Genomic DNA, 21,280 nt, shown 5'->3' with positions numbered 1-21,280 from the left:
TCATCCCAGTTCGCGTTTGGCCTAACTAGGAGAGATGCCACACTGGATGCTACTTCACGGGGTTCAGAGTCTATTGGCTTGGGAGCTCCGGGCTCACCCGAACTGGGGATCCCGGGCTCGGCCAGCCCAGGGGCTTCGAGGCTGAAAGTGCACTCGGTGATAAAATCCGCTAAGGCTTGAGCCTTAATAGCAGTTCATGGTTTATACTGGAGGTCGTACTCGCTGAGCTCGATGGTCCACTTCGTTAGCCGACCGGAAACCTCGGGCTTAAGTAAGACTTTCCTTAGGGGTTGGTCAGTCAAGACCACGACGGTGTGGGCCTGGAAATACGGGCGGAGTTTTCGAGCTGCAATTACCAGTGCATACGCTAGCTTTTCTATCTGTGGGTACCTCGCCTCTGCCCCTTGCAGGATTTTACTAACATAATAGACGGGTTGTTGGACCCGACCTGCTTCTTTTATAAGTACCGAACTGACCACCTCGTCGCTTGCTGAGAGGTACAGTTCTAAGACTTCGCCCTCCTCGGGCCTGGCTAGGGTTGGTATAGTAGCGAGGTAATTTTTTAGCTGGTCAAACGCCAGCCGTCTTGGGTCCATTCGAACCCTTTGCCTTTGACTGCCTTAAAGAAAGGTAGGCAGCGGTCTGCTGACTTGGACATGAAGCAGCTCAGGGTGGCTAAGCGGCCGTTTAGCCTCTGAACTTCTTTTACTTTTCGAGGTGGTCTCATGTCTAGGATAGCCTTTACTTTGTCCGGGTTGGCCTCAATACCACGTCGGTTGACAATGTACCCTAGGAACTTACCCGAGGTGACACCGAAGACACACTTGTTCGGGTTTAGTTTCATGCTAAACCGACGCACAATTTGGAAAACAGAATCCAAGTCTTGTATTAACTCCCGTGAGAATTGCGTCTTGACGACCATGTCGTCTACATAACACTCTACTTTCGTGCCAATTAAGGGCCGAAACAGTTTATTTACAAGTCTTTGGAAGGTCGCCCCAGCGTTCTCCAGTCCGAAGGGCATGCCCTTGTAACAGTATAGGCCGAACTCGGTTATGAAGCTGGTTTTTTCCTCATCGGACTCATCTTGATTTGGTTATAACCTGAGTAGGCATCCAAGAAGCTTAGCAGCTCATGTCCCGAGGTCGCATCCACTAGGCGGTCGATCCTGGGGAGGGGGAAGCAGTCTTTTGGGCAAGCTCGGTTCAGGTCGGTGTAGTCGACGCACATGCGCCACCTGCCGTTTGCCTTTTTCACCAGCACTGGGTTGGCCACCCAGCTCGGGTAATGAACTTCTCTTATGAAGTCTGCTGTGAGGAGCTTTTCGACCTCCTCGTCGACCGCCCTCCAGCGCTCTGGGGCTAAGTTGCGTTTCTTCTGTCTAACGGGTCTGACTACAGGGTCAGTGTTAAGTTTGTGAGTTATAAGGCCAGGGTCAATACCGGGCATGTCGGCTGCGGACCATGCAAAAATATCTAAATTTTGGAGTAAGAAACTCACCAATTCAGTTCGTAGAGGTTCCTCGACGGAAGCACCGATCTGTATTGTTCGAGCCGGATCCGTAGCCGAGGTTGGTATTGCGACAGTCTCCTCTATGGGCGAAGCTCGCTCCTCGCCCTGCTCCGTAGGCCGCTCCAGTTCGAGGTCGTCGGCCGCCTTGGTCTTTCCCTTCAGGGCGGCAACATAACACTTGCGGGACTCTAGCTAGTCGCCCCGCGCTACTCCCACACCAAAGTCGGTCGGGAACTTCATTGCCAGATAGTAGGTGGAGACCACTGCTCGCAGAATATGCGTAAATGGCCGTCCTATTATGGCATTGTATGGGGAGGGGGTCGCGACCAGTAGGAAATCGTGGTTGAGTTTGACCGCACAGGGCCATGTGCCGATTTCCACTGGTACTGTTATCTTCCCGAGGGGCCTGACTTCCTCTCCGCTGAAGCCTACTAGAGGGGTATTTGAGGGCTTCAGCTCGTGTCTCTGCAACTGTAGCTGCTCAAATGCTGACTTGAAGAGGATGTCTGCCGAGCTTCCCGAATCCATGAGCACGCGCTTGACTTCGAAGTCGCTGATCCTTAGTTTTATGACGAACGCGTCATCGTGAGGGTAGTGGACACCCCGCACATCGTCTTCTGTGAAGAAGATCGGTTCTTCCGTCTTCGGCCTCTTTGGAGGGTTCTGTTCTTCTTGGGCTGCCTCGTGAACTGACGTCCGGGCTGCTGCCGAAGTACATCCTGCCACCACCGAGCCTCCCACTATCACGTGGATGGTTCCTCGGACTGGCCTTTCTTCTGGAGGCTGTCGTAGCAGCGCTTCGACTGGTTTGCTGCTGGATTCGGGGATATCCTTTCCGTGCTCCCCTTGTCGACCTGCCTTATTATTATTATCATACTGTACAAAATTTCTCAAGTATCCGCGACGGATGAGTCCCTCTATCTCGTTCCGGAGATTATTACACTGTTCGGTACTATGACCGTGATCTTTGTGAAAACTACAATATAGATTTTTATTCCTCTCGTTTGGATTCCCCTTTAGGCGAGGTGGCCACTTCACGTATGGGGCGTCCTTGATTGTCATCAAGATCTCAGTCCGACTCATGTTTAACGGGATGGCGGTTCGGCTGAGGGAGCTCGGGATGGCTGGTTCGGCTTCGCCTCTCGGGCTGGGTTTCTCCTGTCACTTGGGTTGGTGGGCTCACCTTCTCTTTTCCTTTTCTCGACCCCGGCTTCGGTCCTTTGGTTGATTTCTTCCTCTGTTCTCATGAACTTGTCTGCGAGTTTGAGGAATTCAGCCACGGTCGCGGGCTGGCTGGCTACCATGTGTCATTTGAACTCTTTGTGCATTACTCCTCTCTTGGCCGCGACGAGCTGTACTGCCGGGTCTAATCGCGGTATCTGTAAGCATGCTTCATTGAACCGCTTGATGTAGCCCCGGATGGATTCTCCTTCTCTCTGGACTACCCCGAAGATGCTTTCCTCCGTTCAGGGGCATCGCTTGCTGGTGACGAAGTGTGCTGTGAAGACCTGCACGAACTGGGTCTAACTTCTTATTGACCCTGGGGCTAGGTTCCTGTACCAGGTGCGGGCCACCCCCCTGAAGGTGGTGGTGAAGGCTACGCACATGCATGATTCACTGGCCCTAGCGAGCTGCATTTGGGATTGGAAAGCATCGACGTGGTCGTTGGGGTCAAATGACCCATCATACTTGTCCAAAGGTGGGAGCTTAAAGTCCCTGGGCATGGGGACTACCAGGAGTTCTAATGCGAGGGGAGAAGGAACTGAGAGAATCGGGGCGTCTCTTACCTCGTCCGAGCTCGTCTCTTCCTTTCCTCTGAGTTCGGGCAGGACGCGGGTGGCAGTTCGGCGACTTCACCGGCGCCTTCGTTGAGTGGGCCTGGTACTGGTGCTGCTGGCCTCTGTGTTGCCGAGCTCAATGGGCCCGGAATGCCAGTAGTCTGCTGCTAGGGCACTGAATCGGTTCTCCGTGAGCGGGAACTCGGGCCTGGAGCGCCGAGGTGCTGACCTCGCGGGCGAGGTTCCTGTTCCGCCTGTGAGCTGCGAGGTGGGGGTGATTTTCCTTTCACTTCGGCCTGGAGATGAGGCTTGACTGTTAGGGGGGTTCTGGAGCTGGGAGGTTTCTCCCCGGTGAGGGCGTCCACCCTGAGGGGAGGCCTTAACCTGCTTCGGGGCTGGGTGCCTAGGTGGAAGCAGTGACTGGTTCAAGGGTAGTTGGGGGAACTGCTGTTGGTAATGATGTTGGGAGAGGTGGTGTAGTACTTGGTGCTGTTGGAGTTGATGTTGCTGGAATTGCTGCATTTGGGCCTGCATCGCCCGCATGCATTGCATCAGGTCGTCCAACTGGTTTGGGCGGGTCGCCAAGGGTACCAGGGGGACAGTTGGTTCAGTAAAAGTTGTTTCGTTAGGGAATGAAGGAGGAATGTTCATGGTAGGAGGGTTCACGGGCGCCACTGTTTGAGGCGCATCCAAGTTGGGGATCCCATCCACAGGAAGGGGGATGGTGAACTGTCCGATGCATACTACGGGGGCTTGGGGTCGTTCCCCGGTGGTGTTTGTCTCTGTGCCACGTCCGGCGTTGCTGGAGGAAGCCATGAGTGTTGGGGTTTTTGGAAGAAGAGTAGGTTGAGAGTTTTAGAGGGAGGCTTTTAGAAGCGAAGTTCCCACAGACGACGCCAATTGATGGTGTGCAATCTGGCTGGTCCTAGTTGTCAATGACCTGGCCTCTGAACGAAGCTGCGGGGAACCTGAAACCAAGAGGGTGAGAACGCTCCGAGGGGGACCCGGTGTGGAGGCTCTGAAGCTCGAGTTAGAATCTTTCAAAGGCAAAATGAAACCAGATAGCGCAGAGTTTGCATACCTTGTTCTTGGGGGGTCGGGAGCCTTTTATAACCACCTCGCGCACTCACTTCCAAGCTCTGTCAAATCGGGCATGATTATTTTTGAGTTCCTGCCAGTTCGGATGTCATCCCTTCTGGCTGGGCAGAACCGCCACCACTCCTTTTGTCGGAGTCGTCTCTGCGACTGGTGACGATGGTGGCAGGTGGCGGTGGCAGGAGGCCGTTTGAAGTGCGGCTGTCAAGCGTCAGATCCCAAGTCAGTCAGGTGCGCCGTCCTTGTATACGGACACCCTCGGTGTCAGGTGTGGTACGTTCGGTCAGCCTGGCGTCTGGGAGGTGAAGTGACAGAGTGGCGAGGCGAGGTGAAGTCTTGAGTTTGGATAGGGGAGTGCCCCGAACTGCCATGAGGTGGGCCAGTTCGGGTCACTGCCTTGTGAGGCTCGAGCTCTTTTGTAAGGAGCTCGGGTGTCCTAGAAGGGAGCTCGGATTGCTGGTTCCTTAGACACTCGTGCCTTGGGTGCGCTGTTTGTCCCGAGCTGTTTTGATTTTGCCACGTGGAGTGATTGCGAGGTCGGGCCAAATCTCCCTTCATCAAATGCCTTATAGCATCAAATTCTAGGTGATTTTGGTCCAATAATTTATGTGGGCCTATTCTAAGGTATAGTTTTTGATTGCTGTTAAACTTTATTAGAATATGAAATTATGGATTATATATCAAAGAGAAAACAATAGTTCCCTATTATCAGCATGAGATATAGGGCCGGGCTTCTTCCTGCTGAGAGCTCTTATGCCAGAAAAGTTATTTGCCAGAGCACTTAACCATCCAATTTTGTTTATCCCAAGAGTTTGTTAACTCTGATAGATATAATCCTGTGAATCCAAGTTAAATTAATTAACTCGATCTATCTATTATGTTAAGTTGCTGCAATCACATTTCTCATGATTGAGAACTCTATCTTCTAGTCTAGCGCAGTTAAGCAATTGCTTTGGTACTCCCTTCATCAAACAATAAAATTCCAATTGATTATATATCAATTGAGATTGCTATTAATTAGTTTTCTCTTTACTCTATTCTTGTTGTTTTATTATTTTTTGTACAGTATTAATACCAAGCAAATGCCTCCACATAATATAATAAGATGATTATTAATGACTACTTGTTATTATTTTATACTCAAGTGATCGATCGATGACCCCAAAGATTATTATGACTCTTGCTAAGCAAGTTTTCGGGATCATGACAGTTATTGGATTTAACTACAACTGGAGACAATATTATAACACATTTGGTATATAGTAGCTAAAAATTAATAATTATATATATTATATCTCTATAAATGGCCAAAAGAGTTCTGATGGAGCACGAACTGGATGCTCCCTTTTGGAGGATGATTTGGAGTTTTGTTGTGTGATGAGCAAGTTGTTCTACAAAACAGTGAGCTCAAAGAACCCAGGGTGGCTAACCTGACAAGGTCATTTTGATTCTTAAGTTAGTATTTTTGCGGTAGATGGGGAGCTGGAAATGAGCTAGAGTGCTAGTGTGAGGGTGACACTCAGTCCATTCAAAGTGCTTGTTCCTTTTTATTGCCTTAAAAAAGGGCAGACACCGACCTGCTGACTTAGACATGAATCGGCTCAAGGCTGCTACTCGTCCGATCAGTCTCTGGACTTCTTTTATTTTTCGAGGTGGTTTCATATCTAAGATGGCCTAAATTTTTTCGGGTTGGCTTCGATGCTGCGTCGGTTCACTATGTAACCTAGAAATTTACCCGACGTGACTCTGAAGACACATTTGCTCGGGTTCAACTTCATGTTATACTTCCTTAGAATTTGAAAAACATCATTCAAATCACTTAATAGAGAGCTAAAAAGTTGGGTTTTTACGACCATGTCATCAGCATAACACTCAATTTTATTGCCAATTAATGGTTCAAAAACTTTATTTACAAGGCACTGGAATGTTGCCGCAGCGTTTTTCAATCCAAAGGGCATAACCTTGTAAAAGTATAGCCCGAGCTCAGTTACAAATGTGGTCTTGTCCTGGTCAACATGATCCATTCTAATATGGTTGTAACTAGAGTAGGCATCTAGAAAACTCAGCAACTCATGCCCCAAGGTCGCATCTACTAAACGGTCAATCTTAGGCAGTGGTAAGTAGTCTTTCAGGCATGTTTTGTTTTGGTCGGTGTAGTCGACGCACATGCACCACTTGTCGTTGGCCTTCTTCACCAGCACCGGGTTGGCAACCCAGCTCGGGTAATGGACTTCCCTGATGAAGTCTGCCGTGAGGAACTTCCTGCCCTCCTCATCGACTACCCTCCATCGTTCCAGGGCGAGGTTGCATTTTCTTTGTCTCACTGACCTAACTAGAGGGTCGACATTAAGCTTGTGAGTTATTACTTTAGGGTCAATTCGGGGCATCTCCATCGTGGACCAAGCAAAAATATCTAAATTTTTAAGTAAAAAACTTACTAATTGAGTTCGGAGTGGCTCGCTGATTAGTGCATTGATTTGAAGGGTTTTGGCGGGATCGGTCTCTGAAACCGATATGTGAACTATTTCTTATATCGGGGCAACTCGTTCCTCTATGTGCTCCTCTGGTTGCTCTAGTTCGATGAGGCACGGAAGGGACTTGCCCTGAGTCTGCACTGTGGGCTTCAGATCAATGTTCTTCTCTTTGCGATTTGTCGTTCTTAGGTCGCGAGTATTGCAGTTGGTTAGCTCTGTCAAGCTGGTTGCCTTCACGCCTCTCACCTGGGTTCCCCCTTTGAGAAACTGGGGAAGCAAGCTTTTTGTCCGCTCCACCTCGTGGTGGAGTTTGGTTTATGGGGAATTCCGGTACATGTGATGTCCCTTCACCATGATGGGGAGATCGGCGGACGTTCTGACGCTGAGCAACATAACAAGGTAGGACCGGTTGGTGGCTCGGGTGCAGAGGAGGAAATTGCTACTGATAAAGGAAATGTTGCTGGAACTGTTGGATTTGTTGCATTTGCATCTGCATGGTTCGGACACATTGCACCAGGTCGTCGACTTGCGAATGCCCGACCCCAGAGGAAATCACAGTTGGTTCTGAAAAAGAGGTGACCAACTGGGGGAGCGGCTCACTTGCGAAGTGGTTTGTGGTACAAACAGTGATGGGAACCCCAAAACTGTGAGAGGGATGGTAAACTGACCAATACACACCATGGGACCCTAAGGGAGAGTTGATGGTTGATCTTGCCCCCCGGCGATGTTCATGTCAATACCTTTCCTAGTGTTGTTGGAGGAATCCATTGAGATATTAAGATGACATTTCATTCAGGTTCCCACAGACAGTGCCAATTGAGGGAGCACGAACTGGATGCTCCCTTCTAGAGGATAACTTGGAGCTTCACTGTGCGACGAGCAAGTTGTTTTGCAAAACAGTGAGCTCAGAGAACTCGGGGTTTATGATCAATTCATTCAATATTTTCTTTTTTAGAGGAAAAATTATCACGTTTAAATTATGTGTTAGATCTACTAATACCTTACCCCATTCATTCAGAAATCTTGGTTCAAACTCTTCGTTGCTGGGTAAAGGATACCCCTTCTTTGCATTTATTACGATTTTTTCTCCACGAGTATTGTAATTGGAATAGTCTTATTACTCCAAAGAAATCTAGTTCCCTTTTATTTCTCTGGTACGAAATAAGCCACTTCAAATAGGTTCATTGCTCCGGCCCAGAATACAATTAATCCGGCATGGGCGACGTGAGCCCCAAGTAGTTTATCGGACAAATTGATAAGTCGGGCATTCCCGGCCCACCAAGCGAAACCGGTGGTTTCTTGGTCACGACCAGCTAAAGCTAAAGTTCCATTAAAGAGCGTTTCCACGTGGTAGAACCTCCTCAGGGAATATAAGGTTTTCATGAGGCTGATCCTGAGCCGCCATCCAAGCACGAATCCCTTCGTTTAAGAGAATATTTTTAGTGTAGCTAACTTGGCAAAGTCACTCCGATGCTTAAGTTAGTATTCTTGCGGTAGATTGTGAGCTAGAAATGATCTAGAGTGCTAGTGTGTAGATGATATATGCGTACCTGGGCTCTGGAGGGGTTGTTGCTTTTATATATAGAGCTGCCGTGAACCTCACGGAATAGTTCCGGGATCTTCGGCCTGGATGGATGAGGTCTATTCCTGTTTTATTTGGGGAGTATCGTGCCAGTTTACGATCCTTATCATTAACGCCTAATCCGGATGGGGATAGGATAAGGCCTACTGTCGTGCGGCGTAAGCCCATGAGGTTCAGAACCGTCTAGAGCCGATTACGTGTCACTTCGACTCCTATGTCACGAACTGATCGGGACACTGAGGTGACCTGCTACATACCGAGATAGCTTTGCGCCGAAGTGACCGATCACCGAGCTCCCGACCTGTTGACTAATCTCTCCTTGCTGAGTTGTTGCTTTGCTAGTGGATCGTATCTAGGTATCACCCTTACTAGATCGGGTCAAATCACCTTTCATCAAATTCCTAATTAATTTGGTAAACCATAAAGGACTTGAGTCGTCATTTCACATACGTCGGGGATTTGAACTTTGTGATCAATTCATCATCAGATAAGGTCAATTACAGACTGGGTTGCTGGGCTGCAGGCAACATATTCAGGAGAAATACCATCAGCCTTATCTCTCATTCTTGTTGAAGTAATAATATGAATCGAAAATTAATTTCTCTTGTTAATTTTAGAGGTTCAACTTGAGAGAGATAGAGATGAGCATCCAATTTAAATTTTATGGGTTTGATGATGTGGAAAATCTTTAAATTGTGTACCTGAGTTGTTGCATGCAAACCTACCTATTTATGATATGGGCACATCCCAAATGACTTCTCAAATCGAAATGGCCCTACAGATGGGTAAGGTATAGACTTGGGCTCTCTGGTTCAAAGTCAAACTTGCCTCATGAGTAGAAGGTAGACAGCTCAACTTGCGAATCGGTCAATAGGGTCCCCTGTCAGAACCCAGATCACATGTGGTGAAGCTGGCGCTTATTAAAATTATCTAGCTAGCTTCTTGTGGAGACCACAGTTTATCCAGTGGCTTGTCAATGCCTGTGGCTTTATTTTTATAAATATGAGCTGGGCTAGCTAGCCTGCAAATAATTGAGCAAAATCAGTTGTTTATCTGAATGAAGCGGGTTCTGTGTTAAGGTACGTTATATGGACCTTCATTCTATCTAACCCGTTTGTCTTTCTCTTCAGCTTTCAGTTGGATGAATTGGATGAATTGAGATAGGTTAAGGGCCAACCTAAATATGAACCATAGCTTTGACCTAAATTAATATGGATCTCAAATTTGTCCACCAATACATGGGATGAACCAAATTTCTTCACTTTAAAGAAATCATTTCTCCTTCCAATGGGTTATTAGGATTTTTCTATTATTTTATTAGTTTAATGTAGATTTGTTTCATGGATTCTTCTGGTTTAATAATAAAAATCACTTAAAATGAGCCTTTGGTTATATTTGTCAGTTCAATTTTGATTTTTTTAATTGGCTATTGATCTAAGCACAATTTTTGGCTATATTAAAAGTAAAAATTTGAATCTCGAAAACTAAAAGGGAAAATAAATTACTTTTTTACTATTTTATATATAAAAAACTAGAAATATATAAAAACTTTGACAAATCAATATTACTTCATTTTTCCCTTCAAAATATATTTTTAAAAAACAGCCCGTAGATAGCACAAACCACTACCACTAGTTTATTAATCATAGAATGTAAAACATGGATATCCATTTACTAATGATAAGATAATACAGATAAAACATTAAAATTTTGTATATTATGATAGAACAAATTAAGAAAGAAATAAAAAGCCGGGGGATATATAGGTTTTCACCGCTGCCATGATCTACATTGCTTATGCTTCAACGATTCACTGTATAAAAGGAAGAAAGGGGAAATGAACAAGAAGTGGGGAAACTTTGTGGACAGAAAATTTTCCTAATGTTGATGCAGACGAATCGGAAGTCCTTTTGCAGGGGTAGGCATCATATCGCCTATTATCTTCTCCTCCGGAAACACCACTTCCCATTTGTACCTTTTCACCACGTTATGGATGAAGGTGAGTACTGCTAATCGAGCATACTCTTTTCCTGGACACATTCGAGGTCCTCCGCCAAATGGAACTAAAGTGTATGGAATTGGAAATCCAGTCCCTTCATCATATCTTGTTGGGTCGAATTTTTCTGGTTCTGGGAAATACTCTGGATTTTTGTTTGTACTGCTAACTGTCCAATACACCTAAAATTAAAATTGTAAAGCAACAATGGGTAAGTAATAAGTTAATATATATGGAATAGATCTTCTGGATTAATTACTGAAAAATAGAAAGTTGATAATGGGTCGGTAATTTCATACCTTCCAACCCTTTGGGATGGTATATCCAGCATAGGTGAAGTCAGTTATTGCCTCTCTGAATGTTCCTTGTAGAGGGGGTGTCAGTCTCATTGCTTCTAATACTACATTCCATGAGTATTTCATATTTTGAATATCATCCCATTCTAGTGCATCTCCAGCTTTTTTCGACAGGTAGATTTCCTTTTGTTCTGATTTCCAGAAGATATGAATATAATTAGTCTCCAACTCTCCATCTCACAAAATATATAAAGGACTTGCAAAATTCTATCTTTTTATAGTCCGTTGAGATGTGTAAACTAAGTTTGTTTGGATAGGATTTTGATATTCATCTTTAGGATGTTAAAACAAATTTGAGCCAAAAAGTGCTTTGAGCATTTGGTGAAAGTTATTTCTAAAGCCATAACAATTCAAAGCCGAAATACTTTTAAACCCCGAAGAAACAGCCTAATAATCTGTGCGCTTAATTTTTCCTTTATTTTTTCAAGTCAAAAACAGGAATTTATCTCTCCGCCCCACAAGGCCCCCCCAGCAGTGGAAATGTGTTGTGGGGCGGAGATGTAATCTCCAAAAACAGAAAGCATGATTGACTTTCTTTTGGCAGTGGGGAGTGTGTGGGAATGTAGAACTTTTTGTATACTGTGGGAACAGAAGAAATTAAAGGGTCACGTTTGCTAAGCCGACCGGGGCTGTCGATTATAAAGTTGAGCTCTGAATGACGGGGAGACAAGAGGTGAGCTCAGGTTCTTCTACTCTTCCATTTATCAAAGGTTAAATTAAACTTTCTGAGGTATCCATCAAATACTTATACCTCCCCTTTTACCTGATGACACCATGAAACCAAATTGGGGTTTGCCATTGCCAACAAACTGATAGAATTTAAAGGGAAATAATTATTTTACCAAAACACCCTTAATTATTTTATTATTGCCTTACTTCTGCTTTGAAAAGTATATTTTAAAATCGATCAAAATCTCTTCACTATAATTACATATATAATAAATACAGTTTCTTTGATACTATAATAGGAAAAAGTTTAATACTAAAAAAGTATAAATTAAGGATTTAAGGGTATTTTTGTCAATGTAATATACAAAGAGGCTGCATAAAAATGGTAATATATACATTTAATTAAAAAGTATTAAATGTTACATGAGAGGTCACGTTAGTGGAGGACTTGATCCCAAACTACGAGAGAGGTGAATAAGTAAATAGGTAAAACAGAAGGGAGGTATAAGTAATTTACCCTTTGTAAAAATCCATTAATTTTATACTTTGTGCAAAAACAAAAATGCTACCCAAATGTAAATCGTGTTAATTAAATTATATGATACTTCCCTAAATCTATGTTTGGTTTGAAAGAAAAGGTAGGGACAGGTTTTGTATAAGTTTCTCTACCTGTCGTTCCTGCCTTTTCTTTCAAACCAAACACAGTTACGAAGCTAAGGAAAATTATTTTGAACAAAAATAAGTAAACAAATATATGATGGTCAACAGTTCCCAAAACTAGAGTTAGGTAATATACCACTAAGAATCTTTTCGTAGATATCCGGTCTCTCTCCCACATATTTTATGAAGAAAGTTATGGCAGTGGCCACAGCGCTGTAACCTGCAACCAGCAAACCCATTATTTTGTCGGCGATCTCGGCCTCTGGCATAAGCCTGCCAGTGGGTTCGGTCGCTACGATCATATGGGACAGTATGTCTTGCATTTGTGCACCGGTAGCCATTGCTGTTTTCTTCTCTTTAATCACCAGCTGAAGCTCCTTCCGAACTTCAATGGCCGCCTTGCTACCACGATAAAATTGCGTTCCAGGGAAGTTTAAAATTATGGAATGCATTCCCAAGGTCATGTCATCAAATTTACTCACAAGCTTGGCCACTCGTTCTGGGTCTTCAATCCCCAAGAAGAAACGACTGGCCAAGGTTAGTGTGAATGTCTTGGCAAGGGGGAAGACCTTCACTTCATCTCTTCCTTCCCAGTACGTTTGGAGGTGGTGCTGACTGATTGAGTCCATTTTGCCCAAGTATCGAACCAAAGCTTCCGGCTTAAGAAAGCCTGGGGAACGCAAGACTTTTGTCTCTTCCCCGCGCTTGGGGGGAACTGCAACCGGAGCTGAAGCCTGCTGCTGGTAGGAGCGGAAGAGCCTCTGCATAGGATGTGGACGCCAAGCTACAACGAGCTTTTGCTCGTTGGAGAAGAGGAATTTGTTACCGGCGGGGCCACAAATAACGGCGGTCGGCTCTCCAAATATTTTGGTCTTGAAGATATCAGAGGAGTACTTCTTCATCCTATCTCCCACAAATTTCTCTGGCTTTCCGAACACAAATTCAAGAGTCTCACCAATGATGGGCCATCCAAGACTACCAGGGGGCAGCTTGGTGGCACCGCCCACCTTGCTGCTTCTGTAAGCATAGAAGCTAAGGGCAAGAGAGACGACGATAAGAAGCACAGATAGAGATAGAAAGAAGAGCTCCATGGTTAATATTTTTGTGTGGACACGGCAAATGTTGAACGAAGTTGTGTGAGATAGAGGCGCAGAGACGTGCTGGTATATATAGGTGAGAGTCAGCATCTAGTCGTTGGTTTTGTGTTTGTTTATTCTTGGTGAAATTATCATGACCGTAATATTCACGTTACAAGCCGGTCAGTACTGGATTTACTTTCAACTAGTTGTAAGTATAAGAAGACGGTGGACCTGTTTTCATATTGCGCTGTCTGAAAGTATAATAATTATATTAAGAAGTATATTTATATTGGTCAATTTTTCTAATGTAGAGAATATTGTTCTGAATTTTGAATTCTGAAAAATGTCAAATGTCCAATTTAACCCCATATAAGAGAATTTTTATTTATCTATATAATTCAATAAAAAACAATATTAAAAATTATTATAATAAATATTAAGTAATATTAATTATTAATAATTATTAATAGTAATTAATTAATAATAAATTAATGATTAATTTATTACTAACAATTAATTAACTATTATTAATAAATTAATAATAAGTAATAATAATTAATTATTACTTAATTATGAATTATTATTATTAATTAATTAATGAAATATTATTTTATTAATTAATCAATAATTATTTATTTTTATGATTAAATAATACATATTTTTAATAATTAATATTTTTATGAATAATAATTAATTAATTATTAATAAGTAATAATAATTAATTATTATTTTGATTAATTAATAACTATTATCAATAATTAATTATTACTTAATTATGAATTGTTATTATTATTAATTAATGAAATATTATTAATAATTAATAATTAATTAGTAATTAATAATAGGATAAGGCCTACTGTCGTGCGACGTAATCCCATGAGGTTCAGAATCGTCTAGAGCCGATTACGTGTCACTTCGACTCCTATGTCATGAACTGATCGGGACACTGAGGTGACCTGCTACATACTGAGATAGCTTTGCGCCGAAGTGACCGATCACCGAGCTCCCGACCTGTTGACTAATCTCTCATTGCTGAGTTGTTGCTTTGCTAGTGGATCGTATCTAGGTGTCACCCTTACTAGATCGGATCAAATCACCTTTCATCAAATTCCTAATTAATTTGGTAAACCATAAAGGACTTGAGTCGTCATTTCACATACGTCGGGGATTTGAACTTTGTGATCAATTCATCATCAGATAAGGTCAATTACAGACTGGGTTGCTGGGCTGCAGGCAACATATTCAGGAGAAATACCATCAGCCTTATCTCTCATTCTTGTTGAAGTAATAATATGAATCGAAAATTAATTTCTCTTGTTAATTTTAGAGGTTCAACTTGAGAGAGATAGAGATGAGCATCCAATTTAAATTTTATGGGTTTGATGATGTGGAAAATCTTTAAATTGTGTACCTGAGTTGCATGCAAACCTACCTATTTATGATATGGGCACATCCCAAATGACTTCCCAAATCGAAATGGCCCTAAGGTATAGACTTGGGCTCTCTGGTTCAAAGTCAAACTTGCCTCATGAGTAGAAGGTAGACAGCTCAACTTGCGAATCGGTCAATAGGGTCCCCTGTCAGAACCCAGATCACATGTGGCTTTATTTTTATAAATATGAGCCGGGCTAGCTAGCCTGCAAATAATTGAGCAAAATCAGTTGTTTATCTGAATGAAGCGGGTTCTGTGTTAAGGTACGTTATATGGACCTTCATTCTATCTAACCCGTTTGTCTTTCTCTTCAGCTTTCAGTTGGATTGGTTTGAACTTATTGACCCATGCACATATCTATTGGATGGTCTAATTTGATCCAAATGAGTTCCATGTGCTTTGCGCTTTAATTTTTCTGCAATTTGCATGAGTTAAGAACAAAGTAAGGTTATACGAATAGTTCAATAATCAATACAGATAATTGAAAATGCCAGTACTGCCCAGAGGCGCGCGCCAATGTGGTGGTTGAAAGGACTTGACACCGATCCCTCTCAAGATTATAAAAGAGGAAGGCTAGCTGTTAGCTACACTACAAATATTTCCTATCAAAGTAGTCCGATCCAAACAAAGCCAATTGAGTTTGAGGCTAGTAAAAATGAGTTTATTAGTCGCATTGCTTCAGTCGTTCCTTCTGATGATATGGCCAACTATGGCGGCACCATCAAAGGTGTCGTCGATGGCGAAGCCCGGTTGCAACGAGACGTGTGGCAACATTACTGTTCTACACCCCTTTGGTTTGGATCAGCCAAACTGTTACAGAGACGAGCACTACAGTCTGACCTGCAACTACACTTTCAACCCTCCCAAACTATTCTTAGGAAGCTTGGAAGTCTTAGAAATATCATCCTTAGGGCATTTGCGTATCAACAACTACATGAGTTTTGACTGCTACAAGAGTTCGGGTAAAAACTCCAAAAGTTTCAGTTATTGGGTGGATTTAATGAATTGGCCTTATACGTTTTCCGCCACCCACAACAGATTCACAGCCATCGGATGCGACACTCAAGCCTACATAATAGGCTCGTCCGGCCGCAACTTTACAAGCGGCTGTTCCATGCTCTGTAGCGATTTAGGAAGCGTGGTTAACGGGTCATGTTCAGGCATTGGTTGCTGCCAGACCTCCATCCCAAGGGGTTTCAAGAGGTTCGACCTGCAGCTTTACAGCTATTACAACCACATCTATGTCCGGTCTTTCAGTAACTGCAGCTATGCATTCCTGGTTGACTCCAACTGGTACAATTTCTCAGTATCCGATCTTCCAGGCTATGATTTCTATGATAAATATAAAGGACGGATCCCCATGGTTCTCGACTGGGCGATAGAGAATCATTGGTGCCCAAATGCTTCTACAACTGACTCCAAATATGCATGCGGCAACAACAGTGAATGCTTTGACTCCCCCAACGGCCTTGGCTATCTTTGCAACTGTTCTAAAGGCTACCAGGGTAATCCTTATCTTGAAGACGGATGCCAAGGTAGATAACTAAAACCCCTTCTGTTCAGCAGGATGAGTGTATATAGAGTAAAACCCCTTCTGAGTTTGATGTATATATTAATGGATTGCAGATATAAATGAATGCGAGGACCCAAATAATAATCCCTGCGAGGGGATCTGCACTAATACGCCTGGGGGATACACTTGCTCATGCCCACATGGAAAGAAGGGGGACGGAAGGAAAGACGGAACTGGTTGCTCAGTGACACAGTTTCCCGTGCTGCAAGTGACTTTAGGTAATAAAATTTACAGTAGCTCAATTTCTTTCTTTTCAGAATTAAACAAGATAAATTTACAGTAGCTCAAACCAATCAAATTACCTCTTTTAAAATCTCTCTCGACGTTTCTTCAATCTTCAGAAATAACTAAAATGCGTAAATGGAAAAATTACAATACTAAACAGCTCTTCTATATGGCTATATGCATTAATTCAAATTCAGGAATGATGAAAAAAAATTGATAAAAATAGGTCAAAATTACATGGTATGATTAGGTATAAAATGGTTGGTAAATTTTCTTTTGAAAAGAGAGCCCCTAGGCAATTTCATTCAACATTCTAGGTTAGTAAGTCTGATACATTTGTAGGTTTTGAAAAAGAAGGAAGAGGGTGACCATGTATATATAGCATGAAGAAATTAGCTTGGCATGGCACAGAACTAACGAGCAATCAAACTTATGCAAGTTGCATCAAGGAAGTCATATGCAAGTTGCATCTTCTTCAAGAATGATATTCAAAAATTGCATATGGCGTGCAATTTGAAGTCCATCATAGAATGCCACCACTATAGCTTCATTGTGCTTCATCTCTAGAGCTCTACAGATTAAAACAAATTATTATGATCACTTACAATCAAAAGCTTCCTTCCTCAGACACGTGTCTATTCATTCAAAAAGAAGCATGAGCTTAGTTATTTGCATTCTCAGAAAGAGTTACTGGTAGTTATCTCCACTAAAATGAAAAACAAAAGAAAACTCATTTCAAATAATATAAGATTCATAAAGTGGGTTATTATTTAGAAATAAAACTTGATTTAATCTCTTAAATTAATAACAAATTTATTTATCAAAAAATATCAAACAAAATATTAACCTAAATTACAACATAGAAAATAGGTGTCAAATAAAATTTATCATAATATATGAGTACAACATATCAGAATACTAGCCACGTACTTAGTATGGGGTCATTCTCTAATGATGTTTAAGAGGTGTCGGGATGCCTTATGTTCGTTGATAATATGGTATTAACTGGTGAAATTAAGGAAGGATCAAATGTAAACTTAGGTTCATAAACAATTACATTAGAGACAAGAGGTTTCAAAATAAGTAGGATTGAAATTGAATATATGCAATGTAAATTCAATAACAAGAGTATAGAGAAAGCTACATTTATGATATAAGACTTAGACTTAATTCAATGTGACTGTTTTTGTCACCTTGACTCAATAATTGATAACAAAGGATAGATTCAAAAGGATGTAAGTCATAGAATTAGAGTAGGATGGGCAAAATGGACATGTGCATCTAAGGTCTTATGTGATAGGCAAATACCACTTTAGCTAGAAGGAAAAATGGAGATGTGCAACTAGGGTCTTATGTGATAGGAAAATACCACTTTAGATAGAAGGAAAATTCTATAGAATTGTTGTAAGGCCAACTATGTTCAGTGGATGAGAGTATTGAACAATCAAAAAGAAATATATCTAAAAAAATGAGTGTGGTAGAAAAGCAAATGGTTGATAGTTATTGGTTTTCAAACTCACAGAAATGCTAACTATAAATTTTTTTTTTTTGGTGGGGGTGGGGGGTGTTTAACTTTTAGAACCCTTCTTAGCATGTTTATTATAAAATTCTGAGACCACAAAACTAGTAAATAATAGATTATTGTCTCTTTGAATTGTACAATACAGAATTTGTGTGTTGTGCATATTAATACTTTGAACAAAGACTTGCTGGAACTAATGAGAAATTATTTAAGCATCCTCGATTTAACATTGGATATGGCTATTTAAAGAGAAACTAGTAAATAATGGATATGGCACTGAACATTACGAAATAGAAAAATTGGATAGGATTTATACCATATGTCACAAAGCTCAAATAGTGATGATGATAAGATCCCTTAACATTCAACAACTAGCTAATGATCCTTCCTAGAGTTACTAACTAAAGGATTGGCACAGGCCCAGGCCCATCCCAAAAGTTTATAAAAAAAAATATGGGGTTTTGCAGTTTTAGGTGTGAGACCGGCTGATTAAGAAGCCAAGTTCAACCGTTGGTTTGGCCAGGCTTTGGTTTGGCCTTCTAATTACTGTACATCCAAGGGTGGAGCCATGGAATTTTCATAAGTGGGCCAAAACCTAAAGTGGATTAGGAAGGTAGGAAGGAATAAATATAAATGGGCCTATAAGGGAGCCAACCATTTGGTTGGAGAGGGGGAGGGGAAAAATTTACATGAAAATTGTATTACTAATGGGGGATTTTTGGACCACAGGGGGCCATGGCTCCCCTGGGCCTCCCTGGCTCCGCCCCTAGGTATATCAAAATAGAACGTTTACGTTTGTTTATTTGTTTTTTTTTGTTTTTTAACTAACAAAAGGAGTTTACATATTGTTCAATACAAGCTGGGGCCCTGCTCCACTCCATATACTGAGTCCAAGAATTTAATTATTTGGGCCAGAGAGTGAGCTGCCCTATTAAACTGGTTTGGGTTGTGAGACTACTAGTCTACTTGGTGACTATATAGCATTGGTTAAGAACTTAGAGTCCCTTTGGTTCGTAGTTGGAATTGGAATCAGAATTCTCTAGAATCAGAACTGGAATGATCCATTCCCATAGTCTATTTGGTTCAAATAAGAATGAGAATGGGAATTAAAATCAGTAGAAATGAGATTTCATTCCCAAATCAGAAGCAGGGAATGGCCATTCCCTCAAATAAGGAAATCCATTCCAACAGGAATGAAAATGGGGTTTCGATTCCGTCCAACCAAACAGTTGGAATTGGAAAGGGCTATTCCAGTTCCGATTCCAGACCCCTCTTCCCACGAACCAAACGAGGCCTTAATTTGGAGTCTTGAGTCGCTTTTCTTTAGCCTATGTTGCCCTGCATATGAGAATCCCCTGGATCAGGCCAGATATCCTTATCCTACTCCCTTTCGGAAACATATAACCTCGTAGATTGCTTATCTTGACAGGCCACTGGGGGTGGGATATAAGGTAGCCGCAAGGGTCAACAATACGAAGGTACCTTCTAAATTGATGGTCTGGATTTCATTGATCCAATTAATAACCTATATAAAAGAGAGTTTTCCATTAAGAAGTCCAAAGTAATTGATGCAAGTCAGATTGAGCAATTTATCAATGAGGTGATTATTCTCTCTCAGATTAATCATAGAAATGTAGTAAAGCTCTTGGGTTGCTGCCTGGAGACTGAAGTTCCTCTGTTGGTATATGAATTTGTTACAAATGGAACCTTATTCCATCATATCCATGACGAGGGACACAGAGCTTCCATTTCATGGGATGATCGCTTAAGAATAGCTACTGAAACTGCAACAGCACTTTCTTATTTGCATTCTGCAGCCTCTCCACCAATTATTCACAGAGATGTCAAGACTGCTAATATACTATTAGATAATAATTATACAGCAAAGGTTTCAGACTTTGGGGCATCAAGGTTGGTGCCACTAGATCGAACTCAATTTACGACCTTAGTGCAAGGGACCTTGGGCTATTTGGACCCAGAATACTTTCAAACGAGTCAACTAACAGATAAGAGTGATGTTTACAGTTTTGGTGTGGTTCTTGTGGAATTATTAACTGGGAGAAAGGTACTTTCATTTGACAGACCTGAACAAGAAAGAAATTTAGCTACCTATTTCACTACTTCCATGAAAGAGGAGAATGTTTATGAGATTTTGGAAGCTCGAGTGGTGCAAGAGGCTAGTACGGATCAACTCCAAGAAATCACTAAGCTTGCAAAAAGATGTTTAAGATTGAAAGGGGATAAAAGGCCTACAATGAAGGAGGTGGCAATGGAGCTAGAGAGATTGAAGAGACTGAACAAACATCCATGGGATGAAAGTAATCTTGAGGAGACCCAGTGTTTGCTTCATGCATCTTCAAGTTACCATAATCAAAACGCAGTTGAGTGTGATATCCTATGACCTTTTACATCACTATGTGGTCAGCAACTGTTACTTTTGCATGGTAAAAATGAGTTCTCTATTTGAAAGAGAAAGGATGTCTAATTTTATAATCTCTTGCATCAAAGCTTGCAAAAGGATGTTTAAGACTGAAGGGGGATAAAAGACCTACGATGAAGGAGGTGGCATGTCGCAATGAGCTAGATAGATTGAAGAGACTCAATACACATCCATTGAATGAAAGCAATCTTGAAGAGACACAATGTTTGCTTCATGAATCGTCAAGTTATCAAAACCAAAACATTGTTGAGTATTTGAGGAACCTAGTTCCATTAAATAGTGAGCGATGATTATGTGAAGGTCCAATTTACGCCTTTGCTATGAGCTTTTGCTTCATTATGTGTTCATTAATTGTTACTTCTACATGGTTTTTATCAATGTAATAAAAATGAGTTCTCTTTTTGAAAGAGAAAGCATGTCTAATTTAATTTATAATTTTTCGTTTTTATTTATTGGGTCGGTGGCGATTTATGTTATTCTATTTCAACAAGGATGTGGTAGAGAAGAATGGGGAGTTGATGGAAATCCATGAAATCAAGGGAAGACGTATGGTCATTTTTATTTTCTGTATCATGAAATTTTCTAGATGGACTGTAATTGATGCATGCCATTGCTATTAAGGAATTATAACTTTCATACTTCTTTATGCATCATAATTTGTGATTTTCTAGTTTTGACATCTTGGGAAGCTAAAACAGAGTATCGCCCTGATCAAACCGAACTTATGCACCGGTGGTCTGTGGTCGGTGGAGGCAGTAACTTTGGGCCTTTGGCTGGCATAGAAGTTGGACTTCGACTAGATCAAATTGGCCTTGCTCAAGGGTATACCGTGTGATTCCTAGCCTGACCCAAGACCGCTTGATCTTCTAGAGTATATGCATACTTCG

At 41.9% G+C, this 21,280-nt stretch overlaps 2 protein-coding genes across 2 annotated transcripts; one reads left to right on the top strand and one right to left on the bottom strand.

Moving 5' to 3' along the window:
* Positions 1-10,008: 10,008 nt before the first annotated feature.
* LOC104590700 (beta-amyrin 28-monooxygenase-like) lies at positions 10,009-13,254 on the bottom strand. The gene is made up of 3 exons (XM_088891979.1): positions 12,259-13,254; positions 10,737-10,924; positions 10,009-10,619 (listed from the first exon to the last, which is right to left on the bottom strand). The coding sequence occupies exons 1-3, from the start codon at positions 13,211-13,213 to the stop codon at positions 10,320-10,322; spliced, it is 1,443 nt and encodes a 480-aa protein (XP_088748105.1). The 5' UTR covers positions 13,214-13,254; the 3' UTR covers positions 10,009-10,319.
* Positions 13,255-15,252: 1,998 nt separating this feature from the next.
* On the top strand, positions 15,253-20,807 carry LOC148790168 (wall-associated receptor kinase 2-like). The gene is made up of 4 exons (XM_088892218.1): positions 15,253-16,168; positions 16,260-16,424; positions 19,383-19,404; positions 19,490-20,807. The coding sequence occupies exons 1-4, from the start codon at positions 15,289-15,291 to the stop codon at positions 20,352-20,354; spliced, it is 1,932 nt and encodes a 643-aa protein (XP_088748344.1). The 5' UTR covers positions 15,253-15,288; the 3' UTR covers positions 20,355-20,807.
* The last annotated feature ends 473 nt before the right edge of the window (positions 20,808-21,280 follow it).

The sequence above is a fragment of the Nelumbo nucifera genome, chromosome 7 (genome assembly GCF_055504915.1).
Source record: "Nelumbo nucifera cultivar China Antique chromosome 7, China Antique-T2T, whole genome shotgun sequence".
In the NCBI taxonomy this organism is placed as follows: Eukaryota; Viridiplantae; Streptophyta; class Magnoliopsida; order Proteales; family Nelumbonaceae; genus Nelumbo; species Nelumbo nucifera.
Note: the sequence above shows the minus strand (reverse complement) of the source record. Positions and strands in the feature narration are given on the sequence as shown.

Coding starts and splice junctions, on each gene's coding strand:
- LOC104590700 (XM_088891979.1), bottom strand. CDS start 13,213: ATGGAGCTCTTCTTTCTATCTCTATCTGTGCTTCTTATCGTCGTCTCT. Junction 10,925..12,258: donor CTACGAAAAGATTCTTAGTG/GTATATTACCTA, acceptor TCTGGAAATCAG/AACAAAAGGAAATCTACCTG. Junction 10,620..10,736: donor CCATCCCAAAGGGTTGGAAG/GTATGAAATTAC, acceptor TTTTAATTTTAG/GTGTATTGGACAGTTAGCAG.
- LOC148790168 (XM_088892218.1), top strand. CDS start 15,289: ATGAGTTTATTAGTCGCATTGCTTCAGTCGTTCCTTCTGATGATATGG. Junction 16,169..16,259: donor TCTTGAAGACGGATGCCAAG/GTAGATAACTAA, acceptor AATGGATTGCAG/ATATAAATGAATGCGAGGAC. Junction 16,425..19,382: donor CGTGCTGCAAGTGACTTTAG/GTAATAAAATTT, acceptor TTATCTTGACAG/GCCACTGGGGGTGGGATATA.